General features: G+C 45.9%; 1 protein-coding gene across 1 annotated transcript in view; it reads left to right on the forward strand.

Moving 5' to 3' along the window:
* LOC122556798 (dedicator of cytokinesis protein 2-like) overlaps positions 1-19,507 on the forward strand; it is a 754,195-nt gene that overhangs the window by 595,676 nt on the left and 139,012 nt on the right. Inside the window, exons 34-35 of the mRNA XM_043703987.2 lie at positions 8,056-8,141; positions 17,050-17,206. Coding sequence (XP_043559922.1) covers positions 8,056-8,141; positions 17,050-17,206 — 243 coding nt within the window. The remainder of the gene's footprint in view (positions 1-8,055; positions 8,142-17,049; positions 17,207-19,507) is intronic.

Here is a 19,507-nt window from a genome sequence, read left to right on the forward strand (position 1 = left end):
GGGTTTCCTTCGGGTGCTCTGGTTTCCTCCCACAATCCAAAGATGTGCAGGTCAGGTGAATTAGCCATGCTAAATTGCCCACAGTGTTAGTCAGGGGTAAGGATAGGGTAGGGGAATGGGTTTCGCTTCGGAGGGGCGGTGTGGACTTGTTGGGCCATAGGGCCTGTTTCCACACTGTGGAGAATCTAAAAAAAAAATGCCCCTTATGATTTTATAAACCTCTATAAGGTCACCCCTCTTCCTCTGACACTCTAGGGAAAGCAACGCCAGCCTATTCAGCCTCTCTCTATAGTCCAACCTTCCAATCTTTTAAATCTTTCCCCTCTCATCTTAAACCTGCGCCATTTGATTTGAAATCCCCCACCCCAGGAAAAAAACCTTGGCTGTTCACCCGATCCGTGCCCCTCATGATTTTATAAACCTCTATAACGTCACCATTCAGTCTCCGACACTCCAGGGAAAAAAAAACACTCAGCCTAGTCAACCTCTTCCTATAGTCAAGCCCTCCAGTCCCGGAAACATCCTTGTCAACCTTTTCTGCATCTTCGCACGTTTAACAATACTCTGCACATAGAAGGGTAACTAAAATTGTACTCAGTATTCTAAAAGCCTCACTAACGTCCTGTGCAGCTACAATGTTCTATCCTAACTCCTCTACTAAATGTTCTAAGCAATAAAGGCAACCATGCCAAATACCTTGCTTACCACCCTCCACTTTCCAGGAACTATGCACCTGCACCCCTCATTCTGTTTGTTCAGCAACACTCTCCTGCCGTTAACTGTCTTAGTCCTACCTTGGTGTGCCTTACCAAAATGCAACAAAGCATGTTTATCTATATTTAACTCCATCTATCACTCCTCGGTCCATTGGCCCATCTGATCGAAGTCCCATTGTAATCTGAGATTACCTTCTTCGCTGCCCACCACACCAGCATTTTGGTGCCACCTGCAAACTTACCAACCGTAACTTACTCCTGTATTCATATCAAAATCATTTATATAAATGGTGAGAAGCAGTGGACCCCGAATCGATCCTTGCTGGTCACAGGCCACCATTCCGTAAAGAAGCCCACTACCGCAATCCTCTGTCTCCTACCTTCAAGTCAATTTTGTGTCAACTCACCGCAGGTGAACAGACTTTCCGCAGTGTAAATTTGTTTGTGGTCAATAAGATGCCAGAATCCACTATGAGAATGCCAGAACAGTCGGTGTGAACACGATGAAGGGCTTTGCCTGAAACGTCGATGCTCCTGCTCCTCGGATGCTTCCTGACCTGCTGTGCTTTTCCAATGCCACACTCTTGACTCTGATCTCCAGCATCCACAGACCTCACTTTCCCCTAACTGAACAGGTTGAATATACAACGTTAAAAGAGGCTCGACAAGAAAGGTGAGGGACATGTCATAATCAAGATCAAATGGCCTTACTTTGACTTGCCAATCATTTCCTGTCCAGCACTGCTCAGAACAGCACAACTTATTCATAGGTTGCTTCATTAATGCTTTTCAATTCAACAGTTATACAAATAGGGTAAACAGAATTTATAACATCAACAAAAAGATCAATGCAACATTGTGGAGATTTGACAACTTCTCCTATTCTGGAGATCACATCCCCATTTGGAGAAACATGTGATGTTCTCTGTTGTCGTTGTCTGACAATTTGGTTGTCTTGCTGCTAGTTGCTGACACTCAGTGTCACCAGACAATTGTCATCATCAGAGTGTTCTTCCTCAACCCATCCTGTGTAATTGACGTCTTTGGAGAAATTTGAAAAGAGTGACCAAAAGGGGCTCTGATACAAGTATGTGAAAACGGTAAGCAGTATCGAGAAAGGCAACTTCAGAATCCTACGTTATAATTATTGGAAGAGAGAAGTTTAGCGGAATCTAATAAATATGTTCTTATCTCAGGGACAAGAGGATATAGTGCTGTGTAGCAAGAATATCTCAGGACTAGCAATCCAGAGGTTGAGGATAGTGCTCTCAGGGTATGGTTTCCAATCCCATCATGACTAAACTTAAAAGCTGGAATCAAATTATGAGCATAAAACCATTTTTGATTGTCATAAAGTCCCGTCTGGTTCTCCAAAGCACTTTAAGAGGGATAAAGTCTGTTGTCCTCATATGGTCTGGCCTATACATGACTCCAGATTCACAATAATGTGGTTGAATTTATTTTTCGATGTTAACTGATGTCTGAAATGGTCTAGCTTGCTGCTCAGTTTTATCAAACTACTTTGGAATAGTCAATAAGATAATAAACTAGGCAGACTGCCCAGCATTGATATATGCATGAGAAACGACAATGGAAAACCCAGCCTTGTCAATGTTACCATATCCTCTTCAGTAACATCTGGGGGCTTATGAAACATTGGGAGTGCTGTCCCAAGACTAGTGGAGCAACAGTCTGATATAATCAAATTAATAGAATCATAGCTTGTAAACAATGTCCCAGACTCTACCATAATCATTCTATTTTGCTGGCAGGTCAGTCACACTCAATATGGAAGCTGTGTGGTATACAGAGGGGGTAGAGTTGCCTGGGAGTCCCCAACATTGTCCCCAAATCTCATGCTACCTCATGATATTAGGTCAAGGTCAAGCAAGGGAACCGCCTGCTGATGATTAGATGAACCCTCCTTCAGCTGATGAATCAGTACTCCTCCATAATGAACACCACGTGGAGAAATCTTTGAAGTTGGCACTGGCATAAAATGTACTCAGGGTGGGGGACTTTAATGTTGGTTACCAAAAGTGGCTTGGTAGCATCATTGTTGAGGACACAGCTGTTAGACTTAGTCTGTGGCAGGTGATGAGGGAACCAGCAAGAAGGGAAAATGTCCTTGACCTCATCTTCATGTCTACTTCAATGCCAGGAGCATCCGGAATAAGGTGGGTGAACTTGCAGCATGGGTTGGTATCTGGGACTTCGATGTTGTGGCCATTTCGGAGACATGGTTAGAGCAGGGACAGGAATGGTTGTTGCAGGTTCCAGGATTTAGATGTTTCAGTAAGAACAGAGAAGATGGTAAAAGAGGGGGAGGTGTGGCGTTGTTGGTCAAGGACAGTATTACAGTTGCAGAAAGGATGTTTGGGGACTCGTCAACTGAGGTAGTATGGGCTGAAGTTAGAAACAGGAAAGGAGAGGTCACCCTGATGGGAGTTTTCTATAGGCCTCCGAATAGTTCCAGAAATGTAGACGAAAGGATAGCAAAGATGATTCTTGATAGGAGTGAGAGAGACAGGGTAGTTGTCATGGGGAACTTCAACTTTCCAAATATTGACTGGGATCACTATAGTACGAGTACTATAGATAGATCAGTTTTTGTCCAGTGTGTGCAGGAGGGCTTCCTGACACAGTAGGTAGACAGGCCAACAAGGGGCGAAGCCACATTAGATTTGGTACTGGGTAATGAGCCCGGCCAGGTGTTAGACTTGGAAGTAGGTGAGCACTTTGGTGATAGCAATCAAAATTCTGTTATGTTTACTTTAGTGATAGAAATGGATAAGTGTAGATCACTGGGCAAGAGTTACAGCTGGGGGAAAGGTGATGCGATTAAGCAAGATTTAGGAAGCATAGGATGGGGAAGGAAACTGCTGGGGATGGGCACATTAGAAATGTGGAGCTTATTCAAGGAAAAGCTACTGTGTGTCCTAGATAGGTATGTACCTTTCAGGCAGGGAGGAAGCTGTAGAGCGCAGGAGCCGTGGTTTACGAAGGAAGTGGAATCTCTGGTCAAGAGGAAGAAGAAGGCTTATGTTAGGATGAGATGTGAAGGCTCAGTTAGTGCGCTTGAGGGTTACAATGTAACCAGGAAAGACCTAAAGAGAGAGCTCAGAAGAGCCAGGAGGAGACATGAGAAGTTGTTGGTGGATAGGATCAGGGTAAACCCTAAGGTTTTATATAGGTATTTAAGAAATAAAAGAATGACGAGAGTAAGATTAGGGCCAATCAAGGATAGTAGTGGGAAGTTGTGTATGGAGTCAGAGGAGATAGGGGAAGCACTAAATGAATATTTTTCAACAGTATTCACTCTAGAAAACAACAATGTTGTCGAAGAGAATACTGAGATACAGGCTACTAGACTAGGTGGGGTTGAGGTTCACAAGGAGGAGGTATTAGAAATCCTGCAGAGTGTGAAAATGGATAAGTCCCCTGGACCGGATGGGATTTATCCTCGGATCCACTGGGAAGCCAGGGAGGAGATCGCCGAGCCTTTGGCATTGATCTTTAAATCGTCATTGTCTACAGAAATAGTGTCAGAAGACTGGAGGATAGCAAATGTGGTTCCCCTGTTCAAGAAGGGGAGTAGAGACAATCCTGGTAATTATAGACCAGTGAGCATTACTTCAGTTTTTGGTAAAGTGTTGGAAAAGGTTATAAGAGATAGGATTTATAATCATCGAGAAAAGAATAATTTGATTATGGATAGTCAGCACGGTTTTGTGAAGGTAGGTCTTGCCTCACAAACCTTATTGAGTTCTTTGAGAAGGTGACCAAACAGGTAGATGAGAGTAAACCGGTTGATGTGGTGTACATGGATTTCAGCAAGGCATTCGATAGGGTACCCCACAGTAGGCTATTGTACAAAATGCGGAGGAATGGGATTGTGGGAGATATGGCAGTTTAGATCAGTAATTGGATTGCTGAAAGAAGACAGAGGGTGGTGGTTGATGCGAAATGTTCATCCTGGAGTCCAGTTACCAGTGGTGTACCGCAAGGCTTGGTGTTGGGTCCACTGCTGTTCGTCATTTTTATAAACAACCTGGATGAGGGCGTAGAACGGTGGGTTAGTAAATTTGCAGAGGACACTAAGGTCGGTGGAGTTGTGGATAGTGATGAAGGATGTTGTAGGTTACAGAGAGACATAGATAAGCTGCAGAGCTGGGCTGAGAGGCGGCAAATGGATTTTAATGCGGACAAGTGTGAGGTGATTCACTTTGGTCGGAGTAATCGGAATGCAAAGTACTGGGCTAATGGTAAGGTTCTTTGTAGTGTAGATGAGCAGAGAGATCTCAGTGTCCAGGTACACAGATCCTTGAAAGTTGCCACCCAGGTTGACAGGGTTGTAAAGAAGAAAGTGAGGTCTGCAGATGCTGGAGATCAGAGCTGAAAATGTGTTGCTGGAAAAGCGCAGCAGGTCAGGCAGCATCCAGGGAACAGGAGAATCGACGTTTCGGGCATAAGCCCTTCTTCAGGAATGAGGAAAGTTTGTCCAGCAGGCTAAGATAAAAGGTAGGGAGGAGGGACTTGGGGGAGGAGCGTCGGAAATGTGATAGGTGGAAAGAGGTCAAGGTGAGGGTGATAGGTCAGACTGGGGTGGGGGCGGAGAGGTCAGGAAGAAGATTGCAGGTTAGGAAGGCGGTGCTGAATTCGATGGATTAGACTGAGACAAGGTGGGGGGAGGGGAAATGAGGAAACTGGTGAAATCCGAATTCATCCCTTGTGGTTGGAGGGTTCCTAGGCGGAAGATGAGGCGCTCTTCCTCCAACCGTCGTTTTGTTGTGGTCTGGCGATGGAGGAGTCCAAAGACCTGCATATCCTTGGTGGAGTGGGAGGGGGAATTGAAATGTTGAGCTACAGGGTGGTTGGGTTGGTTGGTCCGGGTGTCCCAGAGGTATTCTCTAAAACGCTCCGCAAGTAGCCGGCCTGTCTCCCCAATATAGAGGAGGCCACATCGGGTGCAGAGGATGCAATAGATGATGTGTGTGGAGGTGCAGGTGAATCTGTGGCGGATATGGAAGTTTCCTTTGGGGCCTTGGAGGGAGGTGAGGGGGGAGGTGTGGGCGCAAGTCTTGCACCTCCTGCGGTTGCAGGGGAAGGTGCCGGGAGTGGAGGTTGGGTTGGTGGGGGGTGTGGACCTGACGAGGGAGTCACAGAGGGAGTGGTCTTTACGGAATGCTGATAGGGGAGGGGAGGGAAATATATCCTTGGTGGTGGGGTCCGTTTGGAGGTGGCGGAAATGACGGCGGATGATGCACTGAACATGGAGATTGGTGGGGTGGTAGGTGAGGACCAGTGGGGTTCTGTCCTGGTGGCGGTTGTCAGAGGTAGTTTCTTTACTCAGAAAGTAGTAAGGGTATGGAATGCTTTGTCTGCAATGGTAGTAGATTCGCTAAGTTTAAGTACATTTAAGTCATCATTGGACAAGCATTTGGACGTACATGGAATAATGTAGGTTAGATGGGCTTCAGATTGGTATGACTGGTCGGCGCAACATCGAGGGTGAAGGGCCTGTACTGCGCTGTAATGTTCTATGTTCTATGTTCATCAGTCTTCCAGGAGCAGATGTGTCTGTCCATGACAGTATGCGATAAGAGTGGCCCCTGCTCATTCCTTACGGAGGCAAAGTCTAGTCTTCACATTGAGTATGCTTCTATAGTGTTGTGTGGCACTACTCAAGTCCTGGGTGGGCCATATTTTGAACAGATCAGGTTGTTCAGGAGATGTTATGGGCAATCAGGAGCAACAGAATTGAATTCAGCCACCACCTGTAACCACATGATTTGACATATATGTTCTGTCCACCACCGATGGCTCACCGAGGCTCCTTTAAATTTCACCTCCCAAACTCTGCAACCTCAACCACCTAGAAGGATTAGGTGGCAGATACATGGGAACCCCACCACCTGCAAGTTCACGTCGTGACTTGGAAATATATCACCATTCCTTTAGTGGCATTGGGTCAAATATCTGGAAATATCTTCCTAAAAGCATGCTGGGTGTTCCTAAACCAAATGGGACTGCTATCATTCAACAAGGCAGCCCACAACCACTATCGCAAGGGTAATGTGAGATAGGCAATAAGTACTGGCTTAGGAAGTGATATCCACGAAGAACATAGAACATTACAGCGCAGTACAGGCCCTTCGGCCCTCGATGGTTCCACAGGTCGGCGCAACAATCTAAAACCCTTCTAACCTACACTATCCCATTATGATCCATATGTTCATCTAATGACCACTTAAATACCCTTAGTGTGGGCAAGTCCACTACTGTTGCAGGCAGGGCATCCCACACCCTTACTCTCTGAGTAAAGGACCTACCTCTGACATCTGTCTTATATCTGTCACCGCACAATTTAAAACTATGTCCCCTCGTGTTAGCCACCACCATTCTAGGAAACATTTCACAAAATAATTAAAAAATAGGTTATGCAGAATAAGAACTGAAAGGGAATTGGAAGGAATTGGATGCTCACAGAATTATAACACCACACAACCATGACGCTCATGCGCTGATTGAAGCAGCAATGACCTTTGAAATAATTATTTGAAAAGAAAGGATGCTGAGCAGAAAATGCCATTTAAAGGGTTAGCTCCGGTCTCCAAGTGAAAGCTCATCAAGATGGGCCAAATGGTCTCCTTCCGTAATTTCTATGACTCTATTAAATAAACCCAAACAATGAGACAAACATGCCCAGAGTTAAGCCAGGCCGGCGATAGGCGGTAAGAATGATGGTGTGTGTGTGTGTGTGTGTGTGTGTGTGTGTGTGTTGAAGGGCTTATGCCTGAAACATCAATTCCCCTGCTCCTCGGACACTGCCTGTCCTGCTGTGCTTTACCAGTGCCACATTCTCAACAACGTTTGTAGGTGGGGGGGGATGGTGGGGAGGTTGTAAGGATACTGAGGGATACAGGAATCTATTTCAAAAAGGCTGAATTCTCTGCTGGAGTCAACATTACGAGCTGGGAAGCTGCAGGTCTGTGCTTATTAAATCAGCTAAGATGAACAAAATGGTCTTTTACAGGCATTCATGCCAAACAGCATCCTGCTAGCTTCAGGGCAACTTAATAAGGCACCTTGGGAATGACAGTCAGGGCCTAATAGGTATAAGCACTGAAAATCAAAGCAAAAGGAATGGCTGTGAACCAAAGGAACGATATTGGGAAATATAACATTCAATAATGTTTACTGATTGGTTATGAATATTAGATCCAATGCCAGGAGTGGTTTCAATCTTGCTGGTAGTAGTTTTGCAAACATTGTTCATCCTGTGCTTTAGTCGGTGTACTTTTTGGATCTCTCTCATAATTAATTATCTTTTTAACAGTTCGAAGACGAAATAATCCTGAAGTTAGATCACACGGTGGAGGGAGGATGTGGCGATGAGCAGTATATGGAGCTCTTCCAAAACATGTAAGGTTGCATTCATTTCCCAATTTCAACTGAGACACACAAAGCATATAACGAGTACATCGAGGAGATGAATGCAGAGAGAATCAGAATCACAGGTCTCCAAACTGAACAAGAGTGAAGTATCGCACAACTCCACAACATGTATGCCTTTAGATACTAGCCCTAAAGGGGGGATGGGCAGAGGCAATGGCCGAGTGGTATTTTTGCTGAATAGTTAATCCAGAGATCCAGGTACTGATATGGCAAGCAGGGTTCAAATCCTGTCACGGTAAATGGTGGAAATTTAACTCAATTAGTAGCTGGAAGTGAGAGTCTAAGAATGACCACGAATCCATGATTGCAAAAACCCAGCTGGTTCACTAATATCCTTTGGGGAAGGAAAATGCCATCCTTAGCTGGTGTCGACTACATGTGACTCCAGACCCACAGCAATGTGGTTGACTCCGAACTGCCCTCTGGGCAATTAGGGATGGGCAATAAATACTGGCCAAGCCAGTGACACCCCTCATCCCGTGAATAAACAAAAAGAAATAGAAATGAGTTGAAAGGCTTCATTCAGTCACAAAAGAGATAAGAAGGAGAGGAACTGAAGGAAGTTAATTTTTTCAAACAATTGGAGAAAAGTAGAAAAGTCAAGTGGAAAGGAGGGGAAATGTTATCATGTGAGATGAGTGAAGGAGGTGACTGAAATGGCAGTGGACCTGATTCAAAACTACAAATTATGAAACCAACTGAGAGCAAACTTATGATGGATTCTATCACCTGAATCCAGGTCCTCCACACCCTGCCCGCTAACACATCCCTCCTCACTCTCAATGCCCACCCCAACCCCAAGGTTCCTCATTCAATCCTGGTCTCTGACATTCCGATCATTGTCCTATATTCTTGTCCTTCTCACCTCATCTCCAATTTCCATCTCTCAACCCCTGGGATCTATGTACTGGGGGTTGAGGTACAAGCAGGGAGGGTTGTGGTGGAGGTAATAGTGGGGGTTGGGATGAGATGATAGGATGTAGGGATGGGGAGGTGTTTGCTATGATGCAAAATAGACAATAGATAATAGACAATAGGTGACAATAGGCCATTCTGCCCTTCGAGCCTGCCCCACCATTCAATATGATCATGGTTGATCATCCTTAATCAGTATCCTGTTCCTGCCTTATCTCCATAACCCTTGATTCCACAATCCTTGAGAGCTCTATCCAACTCTTTCTTAAATGAATCCAGAGACTGGGCCTCCACTGCCCTCTGGGGCAGAGCATTCCACACAGCCACCACTCTCTGGGTGAAGAAGTTTCTCCTCATCTCTGTCCTAAATGGTCTACCCAGTATTTTTAAGCTGTGTCCTCTGGTTCGGCACTCACCCATCAGCGGAAACATGTTTCCTGCCTCCAGAGTGTCCAATCCTTTAATAATCTTATATGTCTCAATCAGATCCCCTCTCAGTTTTCTAAACTCAAGGGTATAAAAGCCCAGTCGCTCCAGTCTTTCAGTGTAAGGTAACCCCGCCATTCCAGGAACTGACCTCGTGAACCTACACTGCACTCCCTCAATAGCCAGAATGTCTTTCCTCAAATTTGGAGACCAGAACTGCGCACAGTACTCCAGGTGTGGTCTCACCAGGGCCCTGTACTGCTGCAGAAGAACCTCTTTGCTTCTGTACTCAATCCCTCTTGTTATGAAGGCCAGCATGCTATTAGCCTTCTTCACTACCTATTGTACCTGCATGCTTGCCTACATTGACTGGTGTACAAGAACACCCAGATCTCTCTGTACTGCCCCTTTACCTAAATTGATTCAATTTAGGTAGTAATCTGCCTTCCTGTTCTTCCCACCAAAGTGGATAACCATACATTTATCCACATTAAACTGCATCTGCCATGTATCTAACCACTCACCTAACCTGTCCAGGTCACCCTGTAATCTCCTAACATCCTCCTCACATTTCACCAGGTACAATAGGTAGTGAAGAACCCCCAGCAGTCTCTCCAATGTTCCCAGGGTGTCAGTTAGATAAGATCCCTTCTTGCCCACTAACAGTCCAATCTATAAACGTTATGTCCAATGAGGAATCTCTTCTGAATCACTAACCTGGTTTTTCTCCTTCCAAATGAAGAGTGGGTGTACTTGTGGTGGACATACTCCAGGGTTATCAACTGAAGTCTGTGTACGGTATACTTGGCCATAGATATTCTCCTCGACTTTACAGAAGTTAGATGTAACCTTTTTTGGTAGAACAGGACTTAATGTCTGCATTCTGTCTTTGCTAGGCTCCTGGGTGACAGTAGTTAAAATAATTAATCTGTAGCGCTTACTGAAATAACTCCATGAAGGCCGGTATCACATCACCAAGTCACCATTTATTTACACGTGCATAATACATGACACTGACCCAGTTAGCTCAGAGCTGGCTCCTTGAGTGAGCAGAACCTCCAACACTCCTATTTTTTTTTAAAAGGATGTTTGACACTCCTATTCTTTTTCTTTTACCCCCACACTACCGCCTAATTGCGGTAGTGCTTATACACTCCTGTTTTGTTTAGGCCGGTATTCTATCACCAAGTCCCCCTTTACCTACACATGGAGAGTCCTTGACCCTGATCCAGCTCTCAGAGTGAATAGAACCCCTTATCCTCCTGTTTGTTTATCTTTTAGCCAGCTCGCCGAGTGGACAGGATGGCTGACACTCCTGTTTTTTAAAAATGTTTTCTTTTTTTTTTAAAAAGCAATCCTGTTATTTTTTTAACCCCACACTACTGCCTAACTGCAGTAGTGCTTTTTTTTCTCCCACAGCACCCATGTTGTGTGTGTGTGCCGGTGTGAGACACAGTGAAAGACATAAGGTGCAAGAATCTTGATTCAGTTACACTCCTTTTTTTTAATGAAATCAGTCCTCAATAAAAAAAAGGAAAACCACTTAACAATATTGGCTTTGTAAACCAACCAGTTTAAGAATCAGGTTTTCCCCCCCCCCAAAAACAAAAATCACAAAAACTAACGGTAGAAGTACAGACTGGATGTGGGCTGCCAGCTCAGAGTCAGTCCCCTTCCTGACACAAATGGAGAGTCCTTGACAGTGTCCCAGCTCCCTGGGCAACATTCCTGTTTTTTTTTCTCAGAATCTCTGACACTCCTGTTTTTTCTCCCCCCGACTACTGCCTAACGGTGGTAGTGCTTATTTTTTTTCCCCCCAGCACCCATGTTGTGGGTGTACAGGTATGAGACACAGTGAAAGACACAAAAGGTGCACAAATCTTTATTCAGTTACAGTCCTGTTAATAATATTTTATTAAACAAATTACAAAACAATTTATAAAAAAGTTAACATTTACAGCTGTATACAATAGCAATTTTACAAGGGAGAGGAGCAGCAAAGCTAGGCCCCAAACCCTACCGTTCAACCAGTTTACAGGGAAATGAGGGCAAACCTCAAATCCCACTTCCACATATGACAAGACAGTGACAATGGACATTTGTACATTAGACAATATTGTTACATACAAAAGTGCAGACAATACAGACCCAGCAAGCCCCCGTTCCTCCTACCTTCCGACCATACTAAGGCAGCCCGCCCCTACCCACCTTCCGGCTCTTGGTCCACCCCATGCCCCTTCCAGTTCTCGGTCCGCCTTGACCACACCTTTCGACCACCTCTGGGGCAGCCAGCCCCGGCACCTGCCCGGGGTGACAGCGCTGAGGACAGCTACCCGCCTTCTGGCTCTCGGTCTGCCCCTACATACCATTGGGCTCTCACCCACCCCGATGTGCCATCCGGCCAGTGGGCTATCCTGACACACCTCCCGGCCACCTCTAGGACAACCCGTCCCCTTCCCTGGGACGACAGCGTGCAGGGTAGCCCACAAGCCTTCCGGAACTCAGCCCGCTCCTACGCGCCTTCTGGCTCTCAGCTGCTCTGACACCTTTCAACCACCTCTAGGACAGCCCATCCCGATAACCCCTTCTCAGGACAACAGCGTGCAGAACGGCCTACCCACCTGGCTCTCGGGGATACTGGCATCAGGGCAGCCTACCCACCCTCCGGCTTTCGGGACAGCCTACCAAAATTCAGGTTCACAGGATGGCCTACCCACCCTCTGGGTCTTGGGGTGACAACTTTCAGGGCAACCCATGAGCCTCCCAGCTCACAGTAAGGCCTGCCAGACCCCAGGGACACACAAGACAGTGCAGGTGATAGACCCAGGAAACACCACAATACAGTTAAATTTTAAAATAAGGCCCTTTCTGGTACACAGTCCAAATATATACAGTCTTCAAAATACAGAATCCATTTCCAGGAAGAGTCCACTCCAGTATATAACGTGCATTGTCAGAAATAGAGTCCACTCCAAACTGCAGAGTCCGTTGCAAAAAACAGAGCCCGCAACCAAGGGCAGGGTCCACTCCTGAAGGCAGCAAACGTACATCCCACAGCACATAGGTGTTCAGTCTCCATGGAGTCCTGGCCCAGCCTTGGAAAACCAGGCCCACTCACAGGAACGTAGTACAGGTGCAGTTAACTCACAGGGGTTTGGTCCACTCCTGAAGGAAAGGTCTTCACCCAAACTCCAGGAAATAGCAACTGCTCACCTCCCAGCCCACACACAGGTGTTCAATCTTCAGAGGCCCAGTCCCAGGGCTAGGCCTCCCCACAGGAACAGCTCCTCTGGTGAAATGTATGTCTTCCACAAGGGCTTAGTCCAAACACATAAAAGAAAAACAAAGGAAACTAGAGTCCAAGGGCTAAGCCCTACTACAAAATTAACATTATCCTTTTCTCAAAAAGAGTAAAAAGAGAAAGAGTAACACACAGCCTGTAACCAGCCAGTGAAACAACAATCCCCTAATGAGAACTGAGCTACACCTGAAACACATTATGTGCATCAGGAGTTTAACAATTGGTTCTCACTAAAAGGAATGCCAGTTAACAAGCTGGCTAAATAATTCAGCCAGTTCAGGAATCAGGTTTCCCCCTCCAGAAAAAAAGGGAAGCAGAAATGAACAGTAACATACTGACTGTAACACCAGCCAGCACAGAGTCAGTCCCTAGACTCAACAATCCTGTTTAAATTTTTTATTTTATTAAACACATTACAAAACAGTTTACAAAACACAATTAAATTTTTACAGCTGTACACAAGAGACAGCAATTTTACAAGGGAGAGCAGCAAAGCTCGGCCCCAAACCCTACCATTCAACCATTTTACAGGGAGATGAGGACAAACCTCAAATCCCAGTTCCACATATGACAAGACAGTGACAATGACATTTGTACATTAGACAATACCGTTACATACAAAAGTGCAGACAATACAGACCCAGCAAGCTCCCGTCCCTCCCACCTTCCGACCACTCTAAGGCAGCCCGCCCCTACCCACCTTCCGGCTCTCGGTCCACCCCATGCCCCTTCCAGTTCTCAGTCCGCCCTGACACACCTTTCGACCACCTCAGGGACAGCCCACCCCGGCACCCGCCTGGGGTGACAGCGGTCAGGACGGCCTACCCACCTTCTGGCTTCACTAACCACCCTCAGCACCTTTCGACCACCTCTGGGACACCCCGCCCCGGCACCTGCCCGGGGTGACAGTGCTGAGGACGGCTACCCGCCTTCTGGCTCTCGGTCTGCCCCTACGTACCATTGGGCTCTCACCCACCCTGATGCGCCATCCGGCCAGTGGGCTATCCTGGCACACCTTTTGACCACCTCTCGGGCAGCCTGTCCCCTTCCCTGGGACAACAGCGTGCAGGGTAGCCCACAAGTCTTCCGGATCTCAGCCCACCCCTACACACCTTCTGGCTCTCAGCTGCTCTGACACCTTTCAACCACCTCTAGGACAGCCCGTCCCGATTACCCCTTCTCGGGACGACAGCGCTCAGAACGGCCTACCCACCATCTGGCTCTCGGGACGACTGGCATCAGGGCAGCCTACCCACCCTCCGGCTTTCGGGACAGCCTACCAACCTTCAGGTTCACAGGATGGCCTACCCACCCTCCGGCTCTCGGGGTGACAGCTTTCAGGACGACCCATGAGCCTCCCAGCTCACAGTAAGGCCTGCCAGACCCAGGGACACACAAGACAGTGCGGGTGATAGACCCAGGAAACACCACAATACAGTTAATTACCAAAAAAAACAGAGTCCTTTCTGGTACACAGTCCAAATATATATAGTCTTCAAAATACAGAATCCATTTCTAGGAACAGTCCACTCTAGGATACGATGTACGTTGTCGGAAATAGAGTCCGCTCCAAGCTGCAGAGTCCGTTGCTAAAAACAGAGTCTGCAACCAAGGGCAGAGTCCACTCCTGAAGGCAGCAAATGCACACCCCACAGCACACAGTTGTTCAGTCTCCATAGAGTCCTGGGCCAGCCTTGGAAAACCAGGCCCACTCACAGGAACATAGTACAGGTGCAGTTAACTCACAAGGGTTTGGTCCACTCTTGAAGGAAAGGTCTTCACCCAAACTCCAGGATACAGCAACTGCTCACCTCCCAGCACACATGCAGGTGTTCAATCTTCACAGGCCCAGTCTCAGGGCTAGGCCTCCCCACAGGAACAACTCCTCTGGTGAAATGTATGTCTTCCACAAGGGCTCAGTCCAAACACCAATAAAAAGTGAAAACACATAAAAAAACAAAGGAAACTAGAGTCCAAGAGCCCTACCACAAAATTAACATTAACATTGTCCTTTTCTCAAAAAGAGTGAAAAAAGAAGAGTAACACAGCCTGTAACCAGCCAGTGAAACAACAATCCCCTAATGAGAACTGAGGTACACTGAAACACATTATGTGCATCAGGAGTTTAACAATCGGTTCACATTAAAAGGAATGCCAATTAACAAACTGGCTAAATAATTCAGCCAGTTCAGGAATCAGGTTTCCCCCTCCAGAAAAGAAGGGAAGCATGAACCAACAGTAACATACTGTCTGTAACACCAGCTAGCACAGGCACAGTCCCTAGACTCAAGAATCCTGTTTAATTTTTTTCTTCTTTTGAAAAGAGTGGCCAGTGACAAGCCATGCCCTTCACATCAAAGGGCAGTGCTGTGTGATCAAACAGTGAAGGGGAGGGTAGGGACTAAATCAAAATAGAGTTGGAGGGGGAAATAATGCACTCCACTCCCTGCGGCGCCCACCTCTCCCTGAACAACTCCAGGGTGTTGGTGGACACTGCTTGCTCCCTCTCCAAGGACACCCGGACAATTCTGTTTAATTTTTTTTTAACAGTGAAGGGGAAGGTAGGGACTAAATCAAACACTTTTATTTATTTATTTATCCTTTTTTCTTTCTTTTTTTCTTTTTTTCTTTTTTTTCCCCCTGTTTATATTTTTTTCTTTTTTAATCCCCACACTACCGCCTAACTGCGGTAGTGCTTATTTTTCCCCAGCACCCATGGTGTGTGTGTGTAGGTGTGAGACACAGTAAGAGACACAAAGTGCACCAATCTTTATTCAATTTCCACCACCAGGAAGATAGGAAAACACCCGGGTGGCCAGTGACAAACACTGCCCTTCACATCAAAGGGCAGTGCTGTGTGATCAAAACAGTGAAGGGGAGGGTAGGGACGAAATCAAAATGGAGTTGGAGGGGGAAACAATGCACTCCACTCCCTGCGGCGCCCACCTCTCCCTGAACAACTCCAGGGTGTTGGTGGACACCGCTTGCTCCCTCTCCAAGGACACCCGGACAATCCTGTTTAATTTTTTTTTTCCCCTGCGGCGCCCACCTCTCCCAAATCCCTATTTATATATATTTTTAATAATTTAACCCCCACACTACCACCTAAGTGCGGTAGTGCTTATTTTATCCCCAGCACCCATGGTGTGTGTGTGTGCAGGTGTGAGACACAGTGAGAGACACAAAGTGCACGAATCTTTATTCAATTTCCACCACCAGGAAGATAGGAAAACACCCGGGTGGCCAGTGACAAGCACTGCCCCTCACATCAAAGGGCAGTGCTGTGTGATCAAAACAGTGAAGGGGAGGGTAGGGACTAAATCAAAATGGAGTTGGAGGGAGAAATGATGCACTCCACTCCCTGCGGCACCCACCTCTCCCTGAACAACTCCAGGGTGTTGGTCGACACCGCGTGCTCCTTCTCCAAGGACACCCGGGCCCTAACGTAACCGCGGAAGAGGGGCAGGCAACAATCCTGTTTATTTTTTTTTCTTTTGGGGAAATAATACACTCCACTATTCCCCTGTTAATTTTTTTTTTTCTCTTTTAACAATCCTGTTTAACTCTGTCAGTCAGGGCTCTCTGATTGGACCAGGTTAACAGCCCCAATCGGAGAACTTGTACTCTATGAGATCTACCTCACTGACCTCATTGCAATGATTGCATTTTCCTCAATAGTTTGTGGGCTGAGGTGGCATTGTGGAAGACGCTATCTCCCCCTTTCTGGTGCATTTTGGATTTGGCACTTTACCCCCATCATGAGTAATGTAGGCAGCATCTCCCAAAGCCTCATACATCAAAAGCATTATTCTTTAAGTGAGCACAGTGTAATGTTTGGTGTATAATTACGAGAGTCCAGTAACTGATTTACGCTTACTGTGCTTGATTGCTTAAGTCTGGGTGAGGATTCTGAAGCATATGAACACACACCACAGTGGAGTTGGGAGCATGGTTAGATATTTTAAAACATTGCATGAAGCTCTGTAAATCCACTTCCTGCGCACTCGGAAGCTACTGCCATCTCCGCATTGAACTGAACACCTTCACTGCACTGTCTAGAGGGAACCGTGAGCTGGAATGAATTTGATTTGATCTCATTACTGCACCTGCCCACCACATCCTGGGAACAAGACAGAAAGAGAGAGAGAGAGAGAGAGAGAGAGAGAAAGACATGTTTCACATCACTCCCAGATCATCATTGTAAATGTGACATCTTTCGGCTCTGTCTTTTAGCATTCTGAAGTGTGCTGAACAGCACCCATCTATTGCCTACTCAGTGCAACATTTCGTCCACCTGGTGAAGGGACTCCTGGAGAAACTCTTGGATTATAGGTCGGTGATAAGTGACGAAAGCAAGAGGAACCGTATGAGTTGCACAGTTAACCTGCTGGTAAGTACAAAGAAATTTCTTCAACTCCTCCCACTCTTTGTTCTTGATAATTCTCCCTCAACCTCCCAGACTTATCTCCCTATCACCATCATCTCTCTTCAGTCCTAACCTCTGGAATTCTCCCCCTAGAATACTCTCCTCTTTGGGGTGCCCCTTCAAACTGCTTAGTCAATCTTTATTTATCCCCCTCTTTTGATGTAATCTCCATTTTATAATAACACTCCTGTGAAGGATGCAATGCATTCTAACTTAAAGGTGCTATAGAAATGCGAACTGTTCCACTTTGGATTGGACCAAAAGGTCAAGGTGTAATGTCTGTTCCATATATAACATTGATGTGTGAAGTATTCTCCAGGGTATCAGAGTGTGTGAATTATACTTCACTTCCAGCAGAAGAACATAGAAATAAAAACTGGAGTAGGCCATTCAGCCCATCAAGCCTGACTCTGTACTAAACATGATCATGACTGATGAGCTACATGCCTCAACTCCTCTGTTGCGCTCAACATTGCCCTCCACTCACCAATATTTCAAAAATCTGTCCTTCTTAAATAACATCTCACCTCCACAGCTCTGAGGCAGAGAATTTTAAACATTCCCTGCTCTCTCTCAAAGAAATTCCTTCACATCTTGAGTCTGCATTTGACTTATTATTGTCACATCTACCAAAATACAATGAAAAGTGTTGTTTTATGTGCTATATAGGCAACTTGTACCCTACAAAGTGCAGCAGAGGAGTAGCACAGAGTGCAGAATACAAGGTTACAGCTGCAGAGAAGGTGCAGGGAGAGAGATCAGAATTAATATTTGAGAGATCTGTTTAAAAGTCTCACAACAGCAGGGAGGAAGGTGTTCTTGAATCTGTTCATACGAGTAATCAAACTTTTACATCTTCTGCCCGATGGAAGAGGGCGGACGAGGGTATACTCGGTGTGGGTGGGGTCTTTGATGATGGTGGTTGCTTTCCCGGGGGCTGTGGGAAGTATAGGTGGAGTCAATGGATAGAAGCCTCATTTGTGTGATGGACTGGGCTGTGTTCACAGCTCTCGGTAGTTTCTTTTGGTATTGGGAAGAGCACTTACCACACCACACTGTGATGCATCCAGGTACGATGCTTTCTGTAGTCATGATTTGGAGGTGCTGGTGTTGGACTGAGTTGCATAAAGTTAAAAATCACACAACAACAGATAAAGGAGCAGCACTCCAAATAACGCTGTTGAACTGTAACCTGGTGTTGTGTGATTTTTAGCTTTCTATAGTGGATCTGTAAAAACTGGTAACATTCCTTGTAGACGTGCTGAATTTCCTTAACCTCCTGAAGAAATAGAGATGTTGTTGTGCTCTCTTGGTTTTAAGTGAGTTTCTCTTTATTCTGTAACTATGTTCCTTAGTTCAAGACTCCCCCACCAGTAAAAACATCTTCTCAGCATCTTTGAGAAGGTGACCAAACAGGTGGATGAGGGTAAAGCAGTTGATGTGGTGTTTATAGATTTCAGTATGGCGTTTGATAAGGTTCCCCACGGTAGGCTATTGTACAAAATATGGCGGCATGGAATTGAGGGTGATTTAACGGTTTGGATCAGAAACTGGCTGGCTGAAAGAACACAGAGGGTGGTGGTTGTTGGGAAATGTTCATCCTGGAGATCAGTTATGAGTGGTGTACCGCAAGGATCTGTTTTGGGGCCATAGCTGTTTGTTATTTTTATAAATGACCTGGATGAGGGCTGAGAAGGATGGGTTAGTAAATTTGCAGATGACACTAAGGTCGGTGGAGTTGTGGATAGTGTGGAAGAATATTGTGTGTTGCAGAGGGGCATAGATAAGCTGCAGAGCTGAGCTGAGAGGTGGCAAATGGAGTTTAATGCAGAAAGGTGTAAGGTGATTTACTTTGGAAGAAGCAACAGGAATAAAGAGTATTGGGCTAATGGTAAGATTCTTGGTAGTGTAGATGAACAGAGAGATCTTGGTGTCTATGTACATAGATCCCTGAAAGTTGCCACCCAGGTTGATAGAGTTGTTAAGAAGGCATATGGTGTGTTAGCTTTCATTAGTAGAGGGATTGCATTTTAGAACCATGAGGTCATGCTGCAACTGTACAAAACACTGGTGCGGCCACACTTGGAGTATTGCGTACAGTTCTGGTCACCGCATTATAGGAAGGATATGGAAGCTTTGGAAATGGGTTCAGAGGAAATTTACTAGGATGTTGCCTAGTATGGAGGGAAGGTCTTAAAAGGAAAGACTGAGGGACCTGAGGCTGTTTTCATTAGGAGAAGGTTGAGAGGTGATTTAGTATAGACA

This window comes from Chiloscyllium plagiosum, unplaced genomic scaffold (assembly GCF_037043375.1).
Source record: "Chiloscyllium plagiosum isolate Xiang-an unplaced genomic scaffold, Cpla_swu_hap1 HiC_scaffold_16, whole genome shotgun sequence".
Taxonomy (NCBI): domain Eukaryota; kingdom Metazoa; phylum Chordata; class Chondrichthyes; order Orectolobiformes; family Hemiscylliidae; genus Chiloscyllium; species Chiloscyllium plagiosum.